Source organism: Rosa rugosa, chromosome 6 (assembly GCF_958449725.1).
Source record: "Rosa rugosa chromosome 6, drRosRugo1.1, whole genome shotgun sequence".
NCBI classification, from domain to species: domain Eukaryota; kingdom Viridiplantae; phylum Streptophyta; class Magnoliopsida; order Rosales; family Rosaceae; genus Rosa; species Rosa rugosa.
Window position 1 is genome coordinate 28,672,845 of NC_084825.1, and position 20,687 is coordinate 28,693,531.

The following is a 20,687-nucleotide window of genomic DNA, read 5'->3' on the forward strand; positions in this document are numbered from 1 at the left end:
GTCCATTTACCCCATTTTTAGGGATTTTTTTCCCACTTACCCCATTAAGTTTTTTTAATTCTCTCTTACCCAATACACTCTAAGGGAGTCTTCCCTAATACCCCATTAAGATTTTTTTTTTGTTTTTAATTTTTTTTTAATACCATTTTACCCCTCACCCCTTTGTTACTTAGAGAGAGAGAAAAAATGGAAGAGAGAGAAACCATAGGAGACTTCGCCGGAGCCCGTCACCGGTCGCCGGAATCCGGTCACCGGGCGCCGGAATCCGACCAACTTTTGCCGGAATCCGGCCAACTTTCGCCGGAATCCGGTCACCGGTCGCCGGATTCCGGTCATCGGCTGCCGCCCACCGGAATTTGCTGAAAATCTCACCGGAAAGTTTTTTTGCCCCCAATAGACATCTATTGCCCCCTAATAGAGGGGCAATAGACGTCTATTGCCCCTCAATAGACGTCTATTGGCCCCCAATAGACGACTATCAGCCATGTATTGCCCCCCAATAGACGACTATCAACCATGTATTGCCCCCCAGTAGACGTCTATTGCCCCCCAATAGACGACTATCAGCCCTGTATTGCCCCCCAATAGACGACTATCAGCCATGTATTGCCCCTCAATAGACGTCTATCAGCCATGTATTGTCCCCCAATAGACGTCTATTGCCCTCCAATAGCAATTTCGGTCGCTGGAATCGGAACTAATTTCCTTAAATTTAAACTAATAAAATGTTGATTAAAGAAAAAAAACGAGGAGATGATATCAATTGAAAATATCTATTGCCCCCCAATAGACGTCTATTGCCCCCCAATAGACCTTTAATAGACGTGTATTGCCCCAATAGACTTCTATTGCCCCCGATAAAACTTCTTCTTTTTTTTCTTTCCTTCCTTCTGCCTCCGTTTTACCCCAAAAAAAAAAAAAGTTGATTTGGGCACCCAGAAAAAGCTCTGGGCACCCACATCTTCTTCTTCTCAATGGAACCTCAACGGAGCCGGCCATGTGTTTGCTGTGGATGTGGTCCTCATCAATCCAAGTCAAAGATAATCCGATGGCTTTCTCCTCGCTGGCTGAGCAGTCGAGGTCGTAATCGGACTTGGAGGCCTAGTTGTTGAGGTCGACGGCGCCAACAACTGAGCAGTGGAGGTCGGTGAGAGAATCGAAGATGCAGTTGTTGACGGCGACTGCAGTCGAGGTCGACGGCGGTGTGAGAGAGGGAGAGAAATCGGACTTGGAGGCTGAGTTGTTCAGGTCGACGACGACGGCAACTGAGCAGTCGAGGTCGGTGAGAGAATCGGAGATGCAGTTGTTGACGGCGACTGCAGTCGAGGTCGACGGCGGTGAGAGAGAGAGAGAGAGTTGGTGACGACGCCATGGTGGGCGGCCCGACTCTGGTAGTAGGTGGAGTTGGCGTCGGGGCTTTGCAGGCCGGGGAGGGCGGGGGAAGAGAGAGAGAGAGAGAGAGAGAGAGAGAGAGAGAGAGAGAGAGAGAGAGAGAGAGAGAGAGAGAGAGAGAGAGTATTGGCGTCCAAAGAGAGAGAGGAGACAGAATGGCAGTGGGTAATTTTTTAATTGGTTTGAGGGCAAAATGGTCATTTGAGCTTAAATTGTGTATCTGGGAACAAAAATCTGTTGCTGGGGTAAGTGGAGTAACTTTTGCTTATTTTGGTGTTTTGGGTCAAGGACCCTTTTTTCATATCAACTCAAGGGCATGCTCGTCCATTCAATAGCAATTCTACTGAATCAAACCAAGAATGCTACGATCGTTATAAAGAGACGAGTTTCCTAGTGAAACTAGGCAACCAAAAATGATCACTCCAAAATTTACACTAATGATTGGTTACACAACAGCAAACCAATTGTCGCTACACATTGAAGGTTAAAGATATACCTCATCCAAGAAACCATTAAAAAATATAAAGATCTTTTGGACCATAGATTTTAGTGTTGCTGATAGGATGGTGGAATGGCAGACTCTTTCACCTGAGTTGCATAACCAAGATGTGAAGATAAATTCATGAACTCTGAACATAAGAACTGGTATTCCGGATTCATTGTTCTATCTCTCTCTTCCAAGTGTTCAAAATCCGAAAAGCGCTCCACGAGGTCATCTAGCCGCTGCATTGCTGTAACAAGATCAAGAGGGAACTGTGCTGGATGTGATGACATTGATGGCTGCTCCTCATCAGCTTGAACTTCCCCATCCTCCCTGCTCTGTACTTGCTGTCTTTGTCCAACTTCCTCTCTCTTTGCTTGTCTAACCCTGAAAAAAAAAAAAAAAAACATCAAACAAACCAATCCAATTAAACAAGTTAAAACTTAACACTGTTCAGAATTATCCATAGGTAGATCACTATCATATACTTGCTAAAGCAGAGAAACAGAGGCACAAACTTCATAAAGCCCTTACAAATCTGTGTATAATAAATTAATAATAGACTAACCTCACACTCTGATCCAAAATATCCACAGCTTCCCGCATAGCATGCACAATCATTTTTTTCACCTGGTTCAAGAGGAGCGGAATAATTAGTTTTACAACTTCATGTTTCAACAACAATTTCCTAGCATACTTCCCAACAGTGAAATAGTAATTTAAATTACTATTTTTAAAACCTAGCGGTAACAATTTCACTGATGGAGAAGTAGTTTAAATTACTATTTTTTCAGATTTTAGTCTTAACACCTAGTTTCTCTCTATAACATACTTCAAAAAAAAAAAAAAAACTGAGAAACGGAGAAACCCTTTGGAGAAGTAGGACACAACTTGAAAAAATTAGCATGAATGTAATGGTGGTTGGTCAGATTAACTTCATACGTGTCCCCGAGAACCTTTCCTTGATGGGGACATGCGTAGATAGACATAATGACAGCCTATGATAAGGATATATGAAATGACATACCTCCAATTTATCCTCTTTAGCCCCGTGATCTTTTGGAAGTGTGCGGCATTCTTCAGTCAAACGAAGGCAGTCGCCAACACTTTCAGGTGAGACAAATTGAACTGCAACTTTAATGCATGACTTGAACAAAAGAAAACAAGAATGAAATTGCATCTTTAATCAACTGCCCACTCATATGTAAACAAGAATGAAATTGCTTGATGGGAAAAAAGTTACCTTCAAGTTTCTGACTTGATATGGACAGCCTGCAGGAACAAAGATAGCATCCCCAAGTTTCTGGATACATGTCCATGGTTCGATTCCTATTAAGAAGTATGTCCAAAATATAATCCTATAAGATGCAATCAAACAGTGAAATAGTAATTTAAACCTAGCTAGATTTTATAAGTTAATCCAATTATACATGCTACATAACTAACCACATTCCTCCTTCAGCTTCCTTTTGTGCTCCCGAGTCAGGTAAAAGTTCTGGTCGTGAATGGGATGAATAATCTATACCACCAAGAAAAACAACAAAAAATGAAAACGAGCATATTACAAATAATATCATACCAACAATTTTCCACATTTTCGGCCAAGCAAATAGATCATGCAGGCTGAAAATGTTGAGCACACAATCGATTCCATCCCACTCCATCCACAAGTTTTCCTTGTCAGTAGGTGTAACATAGTCAAATTAAGGTCTAATAGAAGTCTCATCCAAAGAATAGCTGCTTACAATTAGAGGGATCTGAAATAGTCATTCATTATTTCAGACTAGTAAGCACTTATCAAGATGATGTGAACTTTTATTTGATTTTTTTAAATGCTATCCATATATGAAAGCTAATCACATACAACGTTTGTGCAGTAATTCAAAGCAGATGGATTCTCCCTAAAAGGTTAATATTGGTACTGTGAAATTGCAGTTTGATCCCAGACCTCCAAAATGCTGCAATGTCCCAATATTTTGACAATATCATAATGTCTGTCCTCTATTTTATTTACCATCATTTCTGATTCATTTGCCCACATGGTATGTGTGGGTTTCATTTTACATTCACGCAAACACCAACTGAGACATTTGAATTAGTTGTGGACAGTGAAAAAAATTAGTGCAGCTCCTAAGCTCCGCCCTTTTGGGGTGAAACTTACTAGGAAGAGGGAACAATAATTTTCTTTATTTCTTTAATATGAATGAAAAATGATACCTTATCCTTGTATGTCCCTTCAAATTTCTAATATTCCATATCTCGTTAATCAAAATTTCTAATGAAAACATATCTAAACTGTGTGTCAATTTTTTGAGCAATTTAACAAGCTATGCTCAAAATATATTCATGCTCTACAGTTTAGCTTAAAGGGGTTAAGAGATTTGGGCTTGTTTATCTAATGGTACTTCTTTTATCCAGTCTCCCTTTTTCTCCCCAACAAACACCAAGTAATTACCTGTTGGGACGGACAGCAGTATGTGTGCCTGAACTCGTTGAAGTGCTTCCTGAGATATTCCTGTAGTTTTGGAACATCCTGTCTCTGAAAAATGTCCCATAAAGCACCACCGTCTACATTATTTTCAGATCCGGAATAGTTTGAAAGATTTCCACCTTTCAAACAAGAATTACCAGTATCACCGTCAGATTGAACAGTTGGTAGTGTTAGTTTTTGGAAAGCAGCATCCCTGTTTTGATTGCCACCTTGAATATAAAACTGTTTAAGACACAACCCAACGCTAGGCATTTTACCATCAACATTGCCATCCGCAGAGTGACAGTTTCCTAAATTTTCTCTTCTATCTTGCTCAATCTGCACTTTTTTCAGCCTTTCTACTGTAAGAAGTTGTTGAGAATTAGGGGTCACTTCAGCAGTATGTGTCAAAACATTCACCTGGAACGATTATTCAGGAAACAATATGTTGAAATTTGTAAGCAGAGAAATGGAAAAGTTGAGTTTGCAAAAAGCAATAACTATAATTTTCAAAGATGATCCTGACCAGAAAAACATTGCAAGAGATATTTAGTGATATTATTACACAGATTCAAGTGATTAAAATATGTCTAGAAAACTGCTGACAGAATATTTTGCTATATTTTACCTCCACAGATACTCCACAATTAGTTATGCAGCATCTAAATCAGATTTGTATAACTAAAAGCAATAACCATAAGACTGACAAAATTCCCTAGGTTTTTTGCGATGGGTGATGGACACCCAAAGAACAGAGACACCAAGAGAGGTATGACATATGCTTGACACATTGTGAAGTGTGAACACATTCTGCATTTGTATCTAACCAGAAACAATACTTCTCTTTCAAGTAATACGGTGAGATACATTTACTTGTAAGACATTTGACTGCCAACACGACAAAGAGTTTCAAATTGTCACAACCACTTAAAGAAATCTAACTCAATCTACAACTAACTCACATCATTCTCGGCTCTCCAGTTTCTAAATTGCAAAATTTATTGTCAGCCCATTGGAGGTGAATGGGAACACCAAACTGACCATTAGACAAGGCTTTGATACAGGCACAACAAAATTCCAACTAGGACCACACCAGCACAAACTGCAAACCAGCCATGCTAGATTTCTTCAAGTTTATAGTTTCTACTGGACCCCAAAATTATGGGCCAGTAAATTTGTTTGCAAGATATATTCAGCTAAAGACTCTTAACCTAGAGAAAGGTTTGATGGGCACTAAGTGGCACAACTACAGCAGCGTAATATTCCAGCCTTCCATATTCACCAGGATCATAGGTCTTTAATCTAAGAAAATACCAGTATATTAGATGACAAAGCTACATGAAGCCCTCCACACCATCCCTCTCCCACGCCTTCTCCCTAAATTGAGGTTCAATGACCGACAAAAAAGGTAAATTTATAGAAATGCAAAGCGTCTATACATACCACATCAGATATATTGCAATGAAGCTTAGTCACAGAATCTTCATGTCCAAGCTCCTGCCCAACGCCATAAGCAGGCTTCCCACACTCCTCAGGGAATTTAGCAGCAAGATTAAGAAACCCACTGTGAGGATGAGTATATTCCTTAAATGGCAAGCCATAGATAAACTCAGCACCATGATGAGGAAGGTGCTCCTCAATCAAACTAGCTGGAGCACAATCTCTCAGTTTTAGCCTTTGAGGCCCCATTTTCCAATCAAACCACCCCTTTGCATATCCAGTAAAAAATTCATGGATACTGATATCTTGCTGCATTTCATCATAAGAATCATTGCAGTATCAATAGCAAAGCATCAAAATGATATTGCATATCAGTGCATGCATAAAAAATACTATATTTGGAGCAAAATTGGAAACTGCAGAACAATGCCCTAAACACTTCATCAAGAATGAATAACAATGCCCAGAATAATTTATTACTGAAGAAGAACAATGCCAACTATAAAACGAACATAACTACCCTTATTTAGCATCAATCTGAAAGGAAGTTTTTGATCCCATCATTAGAAAGAAGGTTTTTTGTTTGTAATGACAAGGTACAGCAACACATGCTGAAAGAAGATAAAACCCATCATTCACACATGCAATGCAAAAAGGCAGACCACTCCCCCTTTCTTTAACCACAGTAAGTTTATAACTTAGACCACATCTGCACAAGAATGTAATAAACTATTTTCATCACCATAATATCCACCTGAATTGATGACAACTCCAGTACCAATATATCTTCTCAACTTCTCTAGCTATAAATTTCCAAGGTGAAACAAATATAAAACATCAGAAACAACTAGTATTACGCAATTTAAAACATAATATAGATAATGCTGATCAACTAAAAGCCAGAGAACCACTGACCTTGCACCAATCTAGGCAATCAATGGCCTTGATTGTTAAAGATTTACCGTGCATAGTCTGTTGCATCTGACGACAAGCAGGCCACATACCTGATGTAGTTTCAGTTACATTGCTAACAATCACAGGCTCACCCCTGAGCCAATGCCATTGGAAATGCTTAAGATCCTCATGTTGGATATTTCCAGCTCTTGGGCAGTACAAATAGTTGTCATCAAAATCCTCTCGAGAATCTCCTTTCCTTAACTTTTTGGTGTTGCTGATTGAATCAAAAACATCCAAAGAATTGAAACATGAACACCACTGTGCAGAAGTTTCTGCCGCATGCATAAGGTTGTAAATTTCAGCCATCTCTTCTGCTTTCTGTACCAACTCACCGACCTTATTCTCAAAAGACATGCATCTCAATTCCAGATGACCATGACCACAGCCATCCCTGTCCTCTGGAGGGCAAAGGATGCTACCATCTTCATTGGATTTCCATTCAGATTTTAACCTTACATGACACTTGGGGCTAGGTTCAAACAGTAGTTCCGCTATGTTCCCCTTTCCACCATGCAAATGTTCTAGGTCCTGATTGATACACACCATAGTCACTTCCTTCCCACCTCCGTCCAGGTGTCGATCTCGACTCTCCCGGCAACACGTTAGGCAGAGATCATATGAGCATAAATTGCAGCTTCTATACAAATCAACAATTGAAGCTTTGCAGTTGTTACTGGGAAAGAAAACAAAAGACTTAAATTAGAATTAGAAGTATCGTATATGAAACAAACTTAAAATAGAATATGTGACTGGTAAAGGCTCTACCAATTCACACGTTCATCATAAGAGCAGTTTGACCTTTGGATCTTTCGCTCCGAAACAGATAGCCCTGTCACAATGGATCCAAAAACCAAATTAAAACAATGCAACAGTTCCATTGCAATTGGACCAGTCTGATAGGTTCACAATAAGTAACACTCTCATCCCCATCTCACAGCAAAAGAAATGGTAAGGTTTGAAAAACAATTAATTTAGAAAAGGAACAACTTTGAAACGAACTATTGTGTTATCAAAGTTAGAAATAAAACAATAGCCAACTCAATTGCCATGAGTCATCATTGAGATTAAGGTCAGCCCACCATAACTTAACCTGGTCTGTCAAGTCAATCTAAGTTATACAAAAGGGTCAGGCCAACATGATGGCCTGAATCTAAGCCATGGTTTTGGTTCTAGTCAACCTTGGGAGCCAGCCCTGTTTCCTGATCCTTGTTCAACCTATTGGTCAGGCCAGCGCATGCACTGCCTCATACAGACAGGGCTTAAAGCGTAGCAACATTTTATAGGCCTCATAATAAAAACGCCAGCCTGTTTTGGTAAGAAAAACAAGAGTTGCACATCCAAATAGTTCCAGCACCTGTCTGAGGAAAACAGAGTATACCTTGTCTCCTAGCCTCCATCTCCATCTCAATCACTTGCTCATTATTAAGTCGTTTTAATAGTGGAAGCAATGCTTGAAGCAAATACTTAGAGTGCTCAAGTTTTTCCTCTTTGCTAATATTCAACTCCGGCTGTTTCTTCAAATTCTACATTAAAAACAACAAAAGTCATTCCATACCTCACTTGAGTGAGGACCGTATCCAATGATTAACCAAAAGTACAGGAAATATGTGCACAGAAGGAAAAACTCACTCTAGAAGCTGCACACAAACATGCTTTGCAACTGCAATTACCACAGCATCCAGGACAAGCCTCAGCAATGGCATCCTCTAACATCTGAGGATACCTGAATTCAGAAAACTTGATAGTAAAATAGTAATAAACAATGTAAGCAAACAGTACATTCATCAAACTACACACAAAAGCAAACCTATCTTAATGTTTGATCCAATCCTGACTGGTCTATCCACAAAAAGTTGATTTTGAAACCTTCACTAACATATATTGGGCCATTTTTGGGGCAAAATAAAATAGTTTTATGGTATTCCACTTATGTTGCTTGGTTTGATACTTGGTTAAATGAATTAAACTCATTCTTGCTAATCAGAAGAACAGAACTAATCAATGCCTGGGCCAATCAATTTGAGAAGTTTCCAAAACTCTTCTCCAAATACTTAACCACTTGCATCCAGCTATGCCGCACAAAGTAGATTCCACATATGTCCACTTATTTTACCTCTAATGAGTTTCAATATCATGCAACAGACATAAACACTTGCGTTTGTAATTCTGACTTCTTTAATGCACAAACAAAAGGATGTAATTCATAGTGCTCTCCATGGTTTCAAAATCACATACATCACATCTAGTGGACCATACAACTAAACTAACAGAATCCAATCCTACTACATCTTATGGTTTCAAAATCAATGCAAGCTCATTCCAATTACGGCGGCAACTAATCCAACTAAACTAACAAACCAATCCAACATTCTTTTACAAGTAAGCAATCACAAACAAATAAGCCAAATTCATTAAACAATCCATACCATTTTCTTTTGCAACTTCCACAGCAACCAACTCTGCCCTCATCATTCCCCTGACAGTGAAGGCACTCTAAACAATCCTCAATCCACTGCTAAATCAAAACCCACAAATCACACACACACTGCAATACTTTAAAAAAAAAAAAAAAGATACAAACTTTAAGTACCTTTGCAGCGTTGCGTGGTCTCACGCGCCTAAACCGCTTCCGACCCCAGTTGGCGGCACATGATAGAATTCCTTTCTCACAATCCCTTGGGCCATTCACGGCTGCCAATCCCTTCCCTGTAGCTCTCTTCCTGGTACTACGCTTCTTCTGCACAATCTCAGCCATGTGACTCTGGTTTTCTAAAAAGCCCTCGTCTTTCTCTGGAAATGTAGGTTCTGGGTCATCATAAGCTTGCTTTACGCCGTCTCTCTTCATCAAAACTCGTCGTCGGCGGCGGCGGCTATGAGAGGTTTGGTCTGAGCAGGGTTTGATACTTCCAAGGGAAGAAGGAGACACTTGTCTTCCTGGTCGGGATCACTAGAGTCTAGAGTCACGTGCCATGACACTACTGCCCGTTTAAATTTGTAAATATGAATAAATATCTGAAGGGCGCCAAAAATCTAGGGGTGAGCGTCCGGACTCGAAAGACTGAGGGCCCGACCCGAACCGAGTAAAAAAGCCCGATTCGGTTCGGGTTTAGAATTGAAATTTTCGGTTCGGTCTAAAGCCCGACCCGAATTCATGTAATCGGTTCGGTCTCGGGTTTCATATTTTCAGGGCCCGAAAGCCCGAACCGACCCGACTACTGTAGCAGTTGCCACATGTCAGTCCATGATTGGGTGTTATAATAATAAGTTAAATATTAAAAAAAAAAAAAAAACAACCCTAAAGGCTACACTCCTCGTCTCCTCCAGTCGACTAACTCGACCTCAGGCTCCCTCTATCTGTCCATCTTAGTCTAAGCCCCAAATTTCATCCTAAACCCAGATCCGATAGGCGGCCTTCACTGAAATCTGAAATCTCCCTTTCACTCTCTCAGTCCCTCCCTCACCCTTCTCTGAGTTGTCGATCTCTCTCTCTCAGTCTCTCCTCCCTCACCCTTCAATTTCTGCTTAAATCGAAACAAAAGTCAAAAACACGATCCGTGCGCGTTTGGCTGCTCAATTTTTCGTCACAGTCGCTGTTACAGCTCGCTAATCTCTACGCGATTTCGCCGTCGCCGACTTGGCGCAACTCTGAGCCGCTCCGAGATCCGATAGGCCTTTGCTTCGTCTTCAACAATCCGATCAACTCTTTCGATCAGGTAAGCATATAATGCACAGAAGCTGTTTGATTTATTGTCTCTGAGAGTCTGAAACTGACATGTCGTTTTTGCAGCTCAAGATCGTGTATATGCCTAGTACAAGCGGCAACTTCAGTCTGCGAGACTTCCACGGTTCCACCACGCCGTGAACGGCTTGCCGGAAAGTGCATTCCAGCCTCAGTAATTGTTTTTCTGTTTTTAAAACCCTGTTCTTGCTTGATATGCTTGTCTACTTTTTGGTGGAGTTATGGGTAGTGGGAAAGTGCGTGAGTCTTATATGCTTGTCTTGTCTACATTCTTGACAGTTCGTTAGTTTCGTGCATATATTGACATTTGTTCTCGGCAGGGTGTTTTGAAAGTGAATCAGTTTATTGAGGTTCGTCCTATATATTATTGTGAGAGATGAGAGTGGAAACATCAAGTGCACACCTATATATTCGAGAATAGTCTCGCTGTATGCTGAGCAGTGAGCAGAACGAGTTGCAATTCGCGGTTCCAGGTGGTCTCATAGGGGTTGGAACAACTATGGATCCCACCTTGACACGTGCGGATAGATTAGTTGGGCAAGTTCTTGGTGAAGTAGGCTCACGTCCTGAAGTATTTGTTGAACTTCAGGTAAGGGCAGTAGGTGTAAAACTCTTTATGTGGCTTTTTTGAACTGAAACTTGTAGACTTTTTGATGATTCTGAAGTTCAAAGCTAGGTTCTGTCCAACACTCTTAGTCTCGATGCGTTTTTCATTCTTTCGTAATATATTTGATATTGTGGTAACTTCTATTTAGGCATCTAGCACATACTTCTATTCAGCAATGCAGAATGCTTGTGTAGTTGTGTGTACGTATATACTATGTTTGTGATGACGTACAGAAGTGAAGTTTTGGTATTTTCAAATGAAAATTTAATGCTGGATATGATAACGATGGATATTTATGATATTATAAATACTCGAAGTGCAGGTTATGGCCAGCTGGCTTGATAGTAGAACCAGTCCGGCAAAATTAAGGTCAATGTCCATCAATCAGAGTCAAATTGTAGAGATGCTATTTGTTAAATAAAAGCCCGAAAAAGCCCGAAACCCGAACCGGCCCGAATCGGTTCGGTTCTTGTCGGTTTTCAGTTTACAAAAAGCCCGAACCGACAGTTTCGGGTTCGGTCTCGGTCTCACTGATTTTCGGGCCCGACCCGACCCGAGCCCAGCCCTACAAAAATCTAATGTGAAGATTTTTTTTTTTTTTTTCCCATTTATTTCAGTGTAAAATTTTTTGAAAAATTCACGGCCGATATACCGATATATCGATCAAGATCTCCAGTGGTAGATATGTCTATTTTCTCTAGCAAATACATTACCTTACCCGTAAAACTGCGCTACATCCTAAAAAGAGTGTTGATATATCTGTTATGGTTCAAACCTGTGACTTCGGAGGCGGAGCCACTTTGGTTAATATTTTATTGAACTTGATGATCTATTTGAGTGCTGATATATCTGTTATAGTTCGAACATGAGTTTTTAATTTTTATTTTATTTTTTCCATTTTTTTTAATTTTTTTTATGAAGTTTTGGGTCAACTTGTAAAAGCCTTGGAAACTTAGGGGGGGTGTATTCAATCCTGATTTTAAATGATTCTGTCAGATTTTTTATAATCTGTGGATTCTCATGGATTCCACAGAATCCACGGATTGTTTTAATTCCATATGGATTTAAAGATTAGCAAGATTTGTTTGGATTTTAATAAGTGTATGGATTGTCCTAATAACAATAATAGTAAAGACCAAAATAAAATAATACAAGGTTGTGGAGGAAGGGATGAGAAAATCACAAGACTGTTACAAGGTTGCATTGCAGGAGTAGGATGGGATATTGAACAAGCTTTGCATTAACGAAGATTGTGCCTTCGTAGTTATAAAATTATGTAGAAAATGAATAGTGTATCATATAAAACTGTGTCTATCTGTGTAGGTGAAAATATGTGTGCCATACAAAGCTTTTTTCTCCACTGTCATTTGGTGTTGTATTGGTTTTTGTTAGATAAGGGCCGTGAACTTTGTACAACATACAAAATAGACCTGAGAAAACTAAGAGCCACAAGACATGACGGTGCATTGATCCACCTCCCAGAAAAGATTTTTGTAAATAGTTAGAATCCTTTTGCTCCCACAGTTCTCATGGGTGTAAATTGTGAAAGAAACTTCAAGCACGGTAAAACACCATATATCAAAATGGTATTGCATATAGCTCTGTAAGAGATCACTGTCTCCAACTTCAGTTTGAACACATGGTTAGGAAAACATACATCCACTCTTCATGTATTCATGTTAATTAACAACTAGTCACTTTCTTGTTGCTACCAGGTACGTACACTAGCAGAAAGATGAGCGAACAAGGACAAAAGGATAAAGCCAACTCCACTTTTATGAATCACAATGTACCATCATAAGAGAGCTTACGAACATTATATATGGTCTACAACATGATTGGTAATTACAGGAAGTTTGCACTGCATACTGATTGACTTATCAAGTTGATAATGATAAGTGTGATTAGTGTACTTGACCTATGACCAAAAGCTTCTGAAATTCAGCACCCAGTGTGATCAGTGTAGTTGAAATCTGAATGTGTAAATCCCCATATATACTTGCTTATGGAAATATTAAGCAGATCACCAACATGCCTCATCCGATCCACAAAGTTTTGCAACTGATTCAAATCTGGAACCTGAACCAGAGTTTGGGGAAAATCTTGAGCCATATCAAGGGCAATTTGAAGTTCAAGAAAACACGGTCTCTGTTGAGGAAGAGATGGCATATCTTTCCCATCTTGTCTAGTGCTGGTAAGAACCTCTTTTCTAAAAGATTCAAACCATTCTCTGTAATTAAGAAAGGCCTTGAACTTCATATATATATATATATATATATATATATATATATATATATATATATATATATATATATATATATATATATATATATTTGTGTTTGTTTCTGTCTCACTTGTCAGCAAAATAATTGGAGGCAAAACAAGGAGGGGTTAGTGTATGTGTTTGTAGTGAAATGAGACTGTTTTGAAATCTTAAAATGGTTCCTTTTAGCATTATTTGGGAGATACTGCTAACATGTCTTATTGACTACAGAAATCATTATATGTTCAATTACCCTCAAAGATGGTATACCTTTGCAACTTAGTTGGGAATCTTTGAATACGAGAACCATTCACTGTCAATGCCGCTATTTCCTCAGAAATCAACATGACTATAATAATACGATAAACATTTCTGCAGATTCCATTAAGCATAGTCCTCTTGAACTTCAATGAATTTATGTATCCGGTATTATTCATATCCGTCATTATGTCCAAGAAGACCCCTACCGTTTCTCTCCAACAAATTTCCTCCTTCTATGTTGTTTTCCTGGGTTTTAGGTTTTCTGTAGCCAAGCATACTTCTTTACTTTCTATATTCAACCATTTATATAATGTACTAGGATTTATCTTCTTAAAAAAAAAAAAGATCAATGTATTGATGCGAGCCGAAACCAGATTCATACGCTAAAACCATACTTAAACCAATTCCATAAATCTAATGATGCATTGTATTAAACTATGTGTAATTTGATGAATAATCTATCAACAATATAGCATATGCTTCCATAACCATGACCAGGAAAATTTAAAGGTCACTTGAATCGAACAATTCAGCTAAATAAACAAGGTACTACAGCTTTTAAATTGGGGAAATCCATAGCTTCAAATTTCGACAAAAGTAAAAAGGGGGCGATTTAGGGTTTCTGAATCTAACCTTTGGTGAGTTGTGCTCCGTGGAGATTTGAAACTGAGAAACCACCTCTGCCATTGGACTCCGAGACTGGCCTCGAGTGGCACCAATCCTTAGCTTATTTTTGTTTCTTTGTATTCCAAACCCTAAGAGAACAGCAGCAAAGACCTTGGTTAGTAGAGAATAAAGAAAGGAAAGTTTGAGGTCAGTTCGACCTTCGATGTGAGAGGCCGTCTTCTTTTCATCTTCAGAATGAGAGAAAACAAAGGTCGTCAAAATCTCATATCCAGAGAGCGGATTTCTGATAGAGTTTGGTATTTATACCAAGCACTCTAGAATCCTACACAATCAATTATCTAATAGAATCCTTGAAAATCGATGAGCTTTTGAATACCACCAGATTTGAAATGACTTTTTAAAATCTTAATTGAATACCACAAGATTTTAAAGGACTTTTTAAAATCTTAATTGAATACCACAAGATTTTAATGAACTTTTAAAATACAAAACAATCCAATAGACTCCTAATTGAATACACCACCCTAACTGTCTTCTGTGTGATTTCCCTCTAGAAACTGTTGGACATGTGATGGCAGATTGCCCGGTGGCAAGGGAGTTGTTGGGCCGGTGTCGCTGCAGCAGACTTGCCTGGTTACTCCAATATTTGTCTTTAAAGAGTGGATGCTTGTAACATCCCGTATCTTAATTTACCGGTTTACTAATCATAAGGACGGTAAACGACATTTACTATCACTTTTACTGTCGTTTCAGTACTTTTAGGGGGCCATAAAATATGACTTTTTATTCGGGTCAAAATTTGAGAAAATGTTCTTCATGGAAGTTGTAGAGGACGTTAAACCGAGCGCGTGCATATGTGGTATGTAAAAATCGGAGTTCGTATACGAAAGTTATGGCTAAAATACTAAAGTTACTGTTCATAGTAAGTTTCTATAAATAGCTGAGTTACTGTGGTAAGTTTCCATTTTCGGAAACTTACCGAGCCTCTTCCCGATTCTCTCTTCCTCTCCGACCTCTTCACCTTCTTCCGGCCATAACTCCTCCATCCGGCGACGGATTTTGACGTGTAAGATGTCGTTGGAAAGCTCTCTTCCTTCTCTTCATTTCTGGGTTCGTTTCGTAGCTTAATATGAACTGTGGAAGGTGCAGCAACGAGAAGAAGAGGACGGTCACTGTAGCAGTTTTGAGTCAACGCCGATATTTTCCGATTCCGGCAGTCTCCGGCCACCAAATTGGCGTCGAAGGTTCGGTTTTTGACATAGATCATTTCCCCTAACGTCTTTCATTTCAATTTGTAGTGTAGAGGTCGAATTAACAATTTCAATTTCTAGGGTTCTTGGAATTTCTGGAAAATTTTCACCGGCCAAATTGGAGCTCTTCCAGGTAAAATTGGAACTTGTTGTAGTTGAGAAAGAGGTTGGGTTTGTTGAGTAGATGGTGCTGCCAAATTTTGGTGGCCATCGGAGGTGGTTGCCGCCGGCGCGTGGGGCCCACGCGCTTCCACTGTTGGTGGCGCGTGGAGGCGTGTAGGGCAGTGTTTTAATTTCAGTTTTTAGCCCATTAAATTGTAGAATTGTTGTAGAGCTTGTATGTGAAGTTTGGTGAATTTTGGAGGGGTTTGGAATTATTTGTGAATTTCCGAAGTTTGAAGTTTTGTGATTGAATTGTGGGAAATCCGGCCGTTGGATTTCCTTCGTTTTCGTTGTGGGATATATAAATTGAGGAATTGGTGTTGTGGAAGAGATTTGGGTTGAATTTGAGAAGTAATGGAGATAGGGATTTTCGGGTTTCGTTTAGGTTCGTAATTATTTTATCGGATTGTCGTTTACGGAAATATAATTGTGTACAGGGCAATGCCGCGAGCTACGGTTAAATGAAGGAATTCGTTTGCGTGGTCGCCCAATAGTACTGTGAGTGGACTTTTGTTTTTAAGTAAATGATGCATGCATTTATTTTGAAATTATTGGTTTATTTAATTATCGTTTTATTTATCGAACATGATATTTTGTCTTGGATTATAATTTGACATTGATTTTTCATGAGTTTCGGATATGAACTTATTATGCTCGGATTTGGATTTATGAGTTGTTTTTGAGAATATGAATTGATTTTCAGAAATTGATTATAATTATTATTTGAAATTCTGATATTGTGATTTTCAATGAATTCTTTTCCGAGGTGATTTCCGAAATTTCATATTTATTTTTCATTCACCGATTTGAGATCTCCGAAAGATTTTCGAAATGAGATTTCGATGGAATTATTTCTTGTTTGTTTATCGACTTTCGGTTTTGGCATTGGGAATGCCTCGATGATGATTTTGGAATTGGTTTTGTTTCGAATCATGATGATACTCTTGGCGTGTGGGACACGTCGTTGGAAATGCATTTGCGAGAGATGGGGAAGCCTTATGTATTTTTGGATTTACTGGATTTTCGGTTATGTTTCCCTGTGCCATACTGAGGGGTGATTTTATCATGCTAGCATTGATTTTCCGCCTTTGTGGCGCGGTGATGGGATCACCGTAGCCCTTCCGCCTTTGTGGCGCAGGTTACTGTCTCTGTGACAGTAATTCTGTAGCCCAGTATCCTATCGCTACACTTAGTGGCGTAAGGGTATATTACGGGAGTTATGGGAGTTCTTTAGCCTGGGAGGCTATCACCCAAGCCTGAGTGGCTTATTCGTATGGCTATCATCTTCCCCTACTCATTATATTATTGCTGGGCTAGCGGGGTCTAGTCCGATTCCCTTAACCAGCGGGGCTGGTCTTATTTTCTTGAGTATCAGAGTTCTTTCCTATTTGCTTGGTTGTGGCTAGCGGGGCTAGTCGGTTTTCTTGAGCTGAACTAAAGTTGTGTTTCTTTAAATTGTTGCATGCATCGGGATTTTTAAAGAAATAAATGTGGGAAAGTATGAAATACATTTGGTTTTAATTTGTTTATTTTTGTCCACTCACGCTAACGTGTTTTTCAATACTTTTCCCCTGGGCCCTTCGGTTTCAAATGCCCAGTTTGCAGGCGAAATTAGTTGAGGTCGGGCGTACATGGAGTCGAGGCATAGCCAACAGCAATGCTTCCGCGTACTCATTCTATTTCTGTTTTCTTTGTTACCTAGTGGATTAGTATTGCTCTGATAACCTATGGGATTAATATTGTTTTTGGGTTGAGACTGATATTTGTGAAATTGGAGTTGTGATTTGGGGAGCAGATGGCTCCAGAAGATTAAGGATGGATGATTTAGAAGTGTAAATGTTTTCCTACAGGTTTTGGGTAGCCTACTTTTAGGGGAAGTTCCGCCAAATTTTTGGTAGAATCTCTTCTAAAGTGGGCCCCGCAGGGCCACTTCGATTTCAGGGTGAAATCTGGGGCGGGTCCTGTCAGTTGGTATCAGAGCATTAGGTTGTTTGGTTCTGTAGACTCGTTTCTATTCTGTTACCTTATATGCTTGGTGTTGCCCAGTACCTCTCGAGTGATGGCCCGACTGCAGCGGTTCCCCATCGTGTACTCTTCGGTACTGTGGTATTCATTAAGTGTGTAAGGTACAAAGCTAGTTGGTTTTCTTCTGGTGCTATGCCTCTTGTGCGCCGACCTCTTAGGGATTCCGCTGCGTATTGGTCTCCTTACATATGCACCTTTCCCTGGTATTGGTAGAGTAAGGCTACTCTACAGATTCGAGTTGTGCTATGAAATGTGATTCGAGGAAATGTTATGGTTATCCCTTCCTCGATGCCGACAAGTTGTTGGGGCATGGTTAAGGTGCGAGACCGGAGTTTTATTTTGTACTTTATTGGTAGAGATGAACGACCATTGTTTTGGGCTGTCTCTGAGTATTATAACTGTTTTAGAATCCGGTTTTGGAGAATTGAAATTAGTAATAATGATGGTTCTAACATTGAATTGAGTTTTGGAGAATGTGTTACTTGATACGATCGGCTCTGTGAGCGGCAGGAGGAATATTACTGGAATTCGATGGAGATTCTTTGTGAATCTCATTGTTGGAAATCATTTATAGAGAATCCACATTGGAATGTATCTCAACTGGACACCTTATGTCGGCATCATTACGCATCACTCTTCGGTAGACAACAGAGAAAATTGAAGAGATGTCCTGGGTTGTTATGTCTAGAGGCTGTGTTTTCAAGTGGCTATGGTCACTGATGTTGGTAAGGGGGAAGAGATAACAGTAAATGAGAATTTTAAATAGAATGAAATTTTTTAAAAAAATTGTCGATTTGGGTCGTTGACCTAACCAGGGTGTATGAGCATAGTTTTGCTCGGAATAAAAGAAATTGACTTTAGATACCACAACTTATAGTTTTGTCTACCTGAGTCTTGGATGGTATCGAGTAGGGAGATGAACATGAGTGGGTTTTTATAGTTATGTGTTTGAAGTTCTAGAAATTGGTAGAATGCTTAAGGTTTTATAATAGAGTTACTGTTTTGGTCGGTAAATAATTGGGAGAGTTGGAATCAACTCTTCGTATGTGATATTATGCAAATGGGTGTCCTTGGTTATCCGCTTTTGAGTGAAACAGTTACACATAAGTTTGGGGAATAGCGGTAATGACCTTGTTGGGTGTCCATAGAAGTTCGAACGGAATTACTATGTGATATGGAATTTGATTCGAGTTTTGAATTATGGAGCCTTGAAGGTTGAATTGTGTTAGGCTCTTGGTGGAAGTTTTGCCTGACGGATGGGTTGTGATATGATATTAGCGGTTGGTGGAATAACTTTAAGGAAATAAGTTTTCAGTTAGTTCCGGAAATATTTTAAGTCAAGGTTTGACCAGGACTCTTGTTATTTTGGGTGGAAGGTATTGTAGCATACTTTAAGTGATGTACTTTAGTGTTGATTACTTTGAGGAAATTGGATCATTATTGTGGTGGGACCACATTCGGATCCAGATATCGCTTGGTGTGCTACAAGATGTTGGACGGGTGTCCTATGATATATATAAAGGATTGTTCAGGAAAGATCTTGTGAATTGTGTTAGCTACCTTGGGGGATTGATTATTGCTTGAATCGAATATACGTAATGGATTCCTTGGGAGGAACTGAGCGAACTTTGCCACCGTGGTGACCTTTAATTGGAAATGTATAGGAAGTTGTTGGTATGAATGAAATCCGGTCACCACTTATCTAAAGGTAAGACGATTTAAACAGGAAGTAGGAGTTGAGTTGGAATAAATTGATTGGGCTTATGTTCTATCAAGGGTTCAATGGATATTTAAGTACTAATTGTTGAGCTACTATGATTGAGTTATGTTATTGGATTAATTCTTGATGAGAAGATTTAGAAAGTTTTTGGTACAATTTTGGTTAGCACAGGAAAGTCATAGGAATTCTTGTTGTAGCTGAAATTTTATAAGTTAAGCGTCGCTCGAGGAGTGGATTCGTGGTTATCTTATCCTCTTTTCGGTAAGGACCGTCGTCCTTTATCAGCATTGGCCTTAAGTTAAATAAGGAGAGTTGACTATATTCTAGTCCTTGCAAGTTCAACGTTGTTTGACATGACTGATTTTTGGTGATTCTTGTAACATCAGATAATGAACTTCTTTGATATCTCATTTTCTTGTCTTGAGAATTAGATTTTCGTTTCTGTGGTACGCAAAGTGTTATTTGTTTAATTAATTGACTTTGAGCTTTTCCATTTGGCCTATTATTCGACTTTCTCTCCAGGTTGTTTTGAGCAAAAGAGTTTTTGCAAATTTTTGCTTAGTAGTGGATAAGACTTTTTGGTAATGCTTGAGGGTATATTTATACTTTAGAACTGTTGAGTCAACAAGGGATGCTGTGAATTTTGTGGGGATTGTTGCCTCTGACCAGATTCCGGCTTGAGGATTTTTCTTTTCAAATGTTGAATTTCTTTCCTGCTGGTCAGATTTTGGATCAGATTTGGAACAATTTCTAGTGTTGTTTGATGCATCATAGTCCATTAGAGGTATGTGTCCATTAGAGGATTTGACACATACAGAATTTAGAACTTTTCTATAATGTCATACCTGTAGTAGAATTGTTATGAGGTGATGTCGGACAGATGGTTGGAAATGTTCTACTTGGGACTGGTGGAGCAGTTATGAGAGAGAGTTTTTCTAATTATCTAAGGAAGTTATTTTATTTGAGTTTGATCAGAATTCCAATCAAGTATTTAATAATACGGATAGTGGTGTTTTCGGTTGTGAGAATTACATTGGTATATGGATTAAGAATATCAATTGGGGCAACAGAGATCAACGAGAACGACATGGATTCAACCAGATTTTAGATCTATGACTATTAAAGAAGTGTAGCTTCGGCTAAGAACAACTTGAGTGTGATGCATCTTCTTCCAGATATGATTCGTTGAGCTGGAGTAGAGTTAGTAGTTATAATTCTTGCTTGCACTGGATTTTTGAGGATGTGGTACATGACATGGTAGTTAAGCGAGTACTAACTTGTAAGAATTATTAG

At 39.2% G+C, this 20,687-nt stretch overlaps 1 protein-coding gene and 2 long non-coding RNA genes across 7 annotated transcripts; 1 reads left to right on the plus strand and 2 right to left on the minus strand.

The window, feature by feature from the left end:
• Nucleotides 1-1,760: 1,760 nt before the first annotated feature.
• On the minus strand, nucleotides 1,761-9,699 carry LOC133718036 (lysine-specific demethylase JMJ25-like). 5 transcript variants are annotated; one of them, XM_062144833.1, is made up of 14 exons: nucleotides 9,331-9,699; nucleotides 9,167-9,255; nucleotides 8,370-8,463; nucleotides 8,119-8,263; nucleotides 7,506-7,569; nucleotides 6,699-7,413; nucleotides 5,787-6,092; nucleotides 4,622-4,763; nucleotides 4,329-4,483; nucleotides 3,320-3,392; nucleotides 3,117-3,202; nucleotides 2,901-3,020; nucleotides 2,442-2,503; nucleotides 1,761-2,260 (listed from the first exon to the last, which is right to left on the minus strand). In XM_062144833.1, the coding sequence occupies exons 1-14, from the start codon at nucleotides 9,583-9,585 to the stop codon at nucleotides 1,939-1,941; spliced, it is 2,628 nt and encodes an 875-aa protein (XP_062000817.1). In that variant the 5' UTR covers nucleotides 9,586-9,699; the 3' UTR covers nucleotides 1,761-1,938. The 5 variants fall into 5 exon arrangements, with proteins under 5 accessions (XP_062000817.1, XP_062000816.1, XP_062000815.1 ...); XM_062144832.1 differs by having other exon boundaries at nucleotides 4,329-4,763; nucleotides 9,167-9,252; XM_062144831.1 differs by having other exon boundaries at nucleotides 4,329-4,763.
• Nucleotides 9,700-12,838: 3,139 nt separating this feature from the next.
• LOC133718039 (uncharacterized) lies at nucleotides 12,839-14,530 on the minus strand. Its single transcript, XR_009850070.1, has 2 exons — nucleotides 14,244-14,530; nucleotides 12,839-13,165 (listed from the first exon to the last, which is right to left on the minus strand). It is a non-coding gene; the product is annotated as an uncharacterized LOC133718039 (long non-coding RNA).
• Nucleotides 14,531-15,215: 685 nt separating this feature from the next.
• On the plus strand, nucleotides 15,216-17,601 carry LOC133718038 (uncharacterized). The gene is made up of 4 exons (XR_009850069.1): nucleotides 15,216-15,481; nucleotides 15,569-15,620; nucleotides 16,087-16,147; nucleotides 17,248-17,601. It is a non-coding gene; the product is annotated as an uncharacterized LOC133718038 (long non-coding RNA).
• The last annotated feature ends 3,086 nt before the right edge of the window (nucleotides 17,602-20,687 follow it).

Bases quoted from the DNA above. Each gene is read 5' to 3' on its own strand.
- LOC133718036 (XM_062144831.1), bottom strand. From the start codon at position 9,585: ATGAAGAGAGACGGCGTAAAGCAAGCTTATGATGACCCAGAACCTACA. The intron at 7,570-8,118 runs GTATACTCTGTT...CCATTGTGACAG, and splicing joins GATGGAGGCTAGGAGACAAG to GGCTATCTGTTTCGGAGCGA. The intron at 3,393-4,328 runs GTAATTACTTGG...TTGGTGGTATAG, and splicing joins ACTGCTGTCCGTCCCAACAG to ATTATTCATCCCATTCACGA.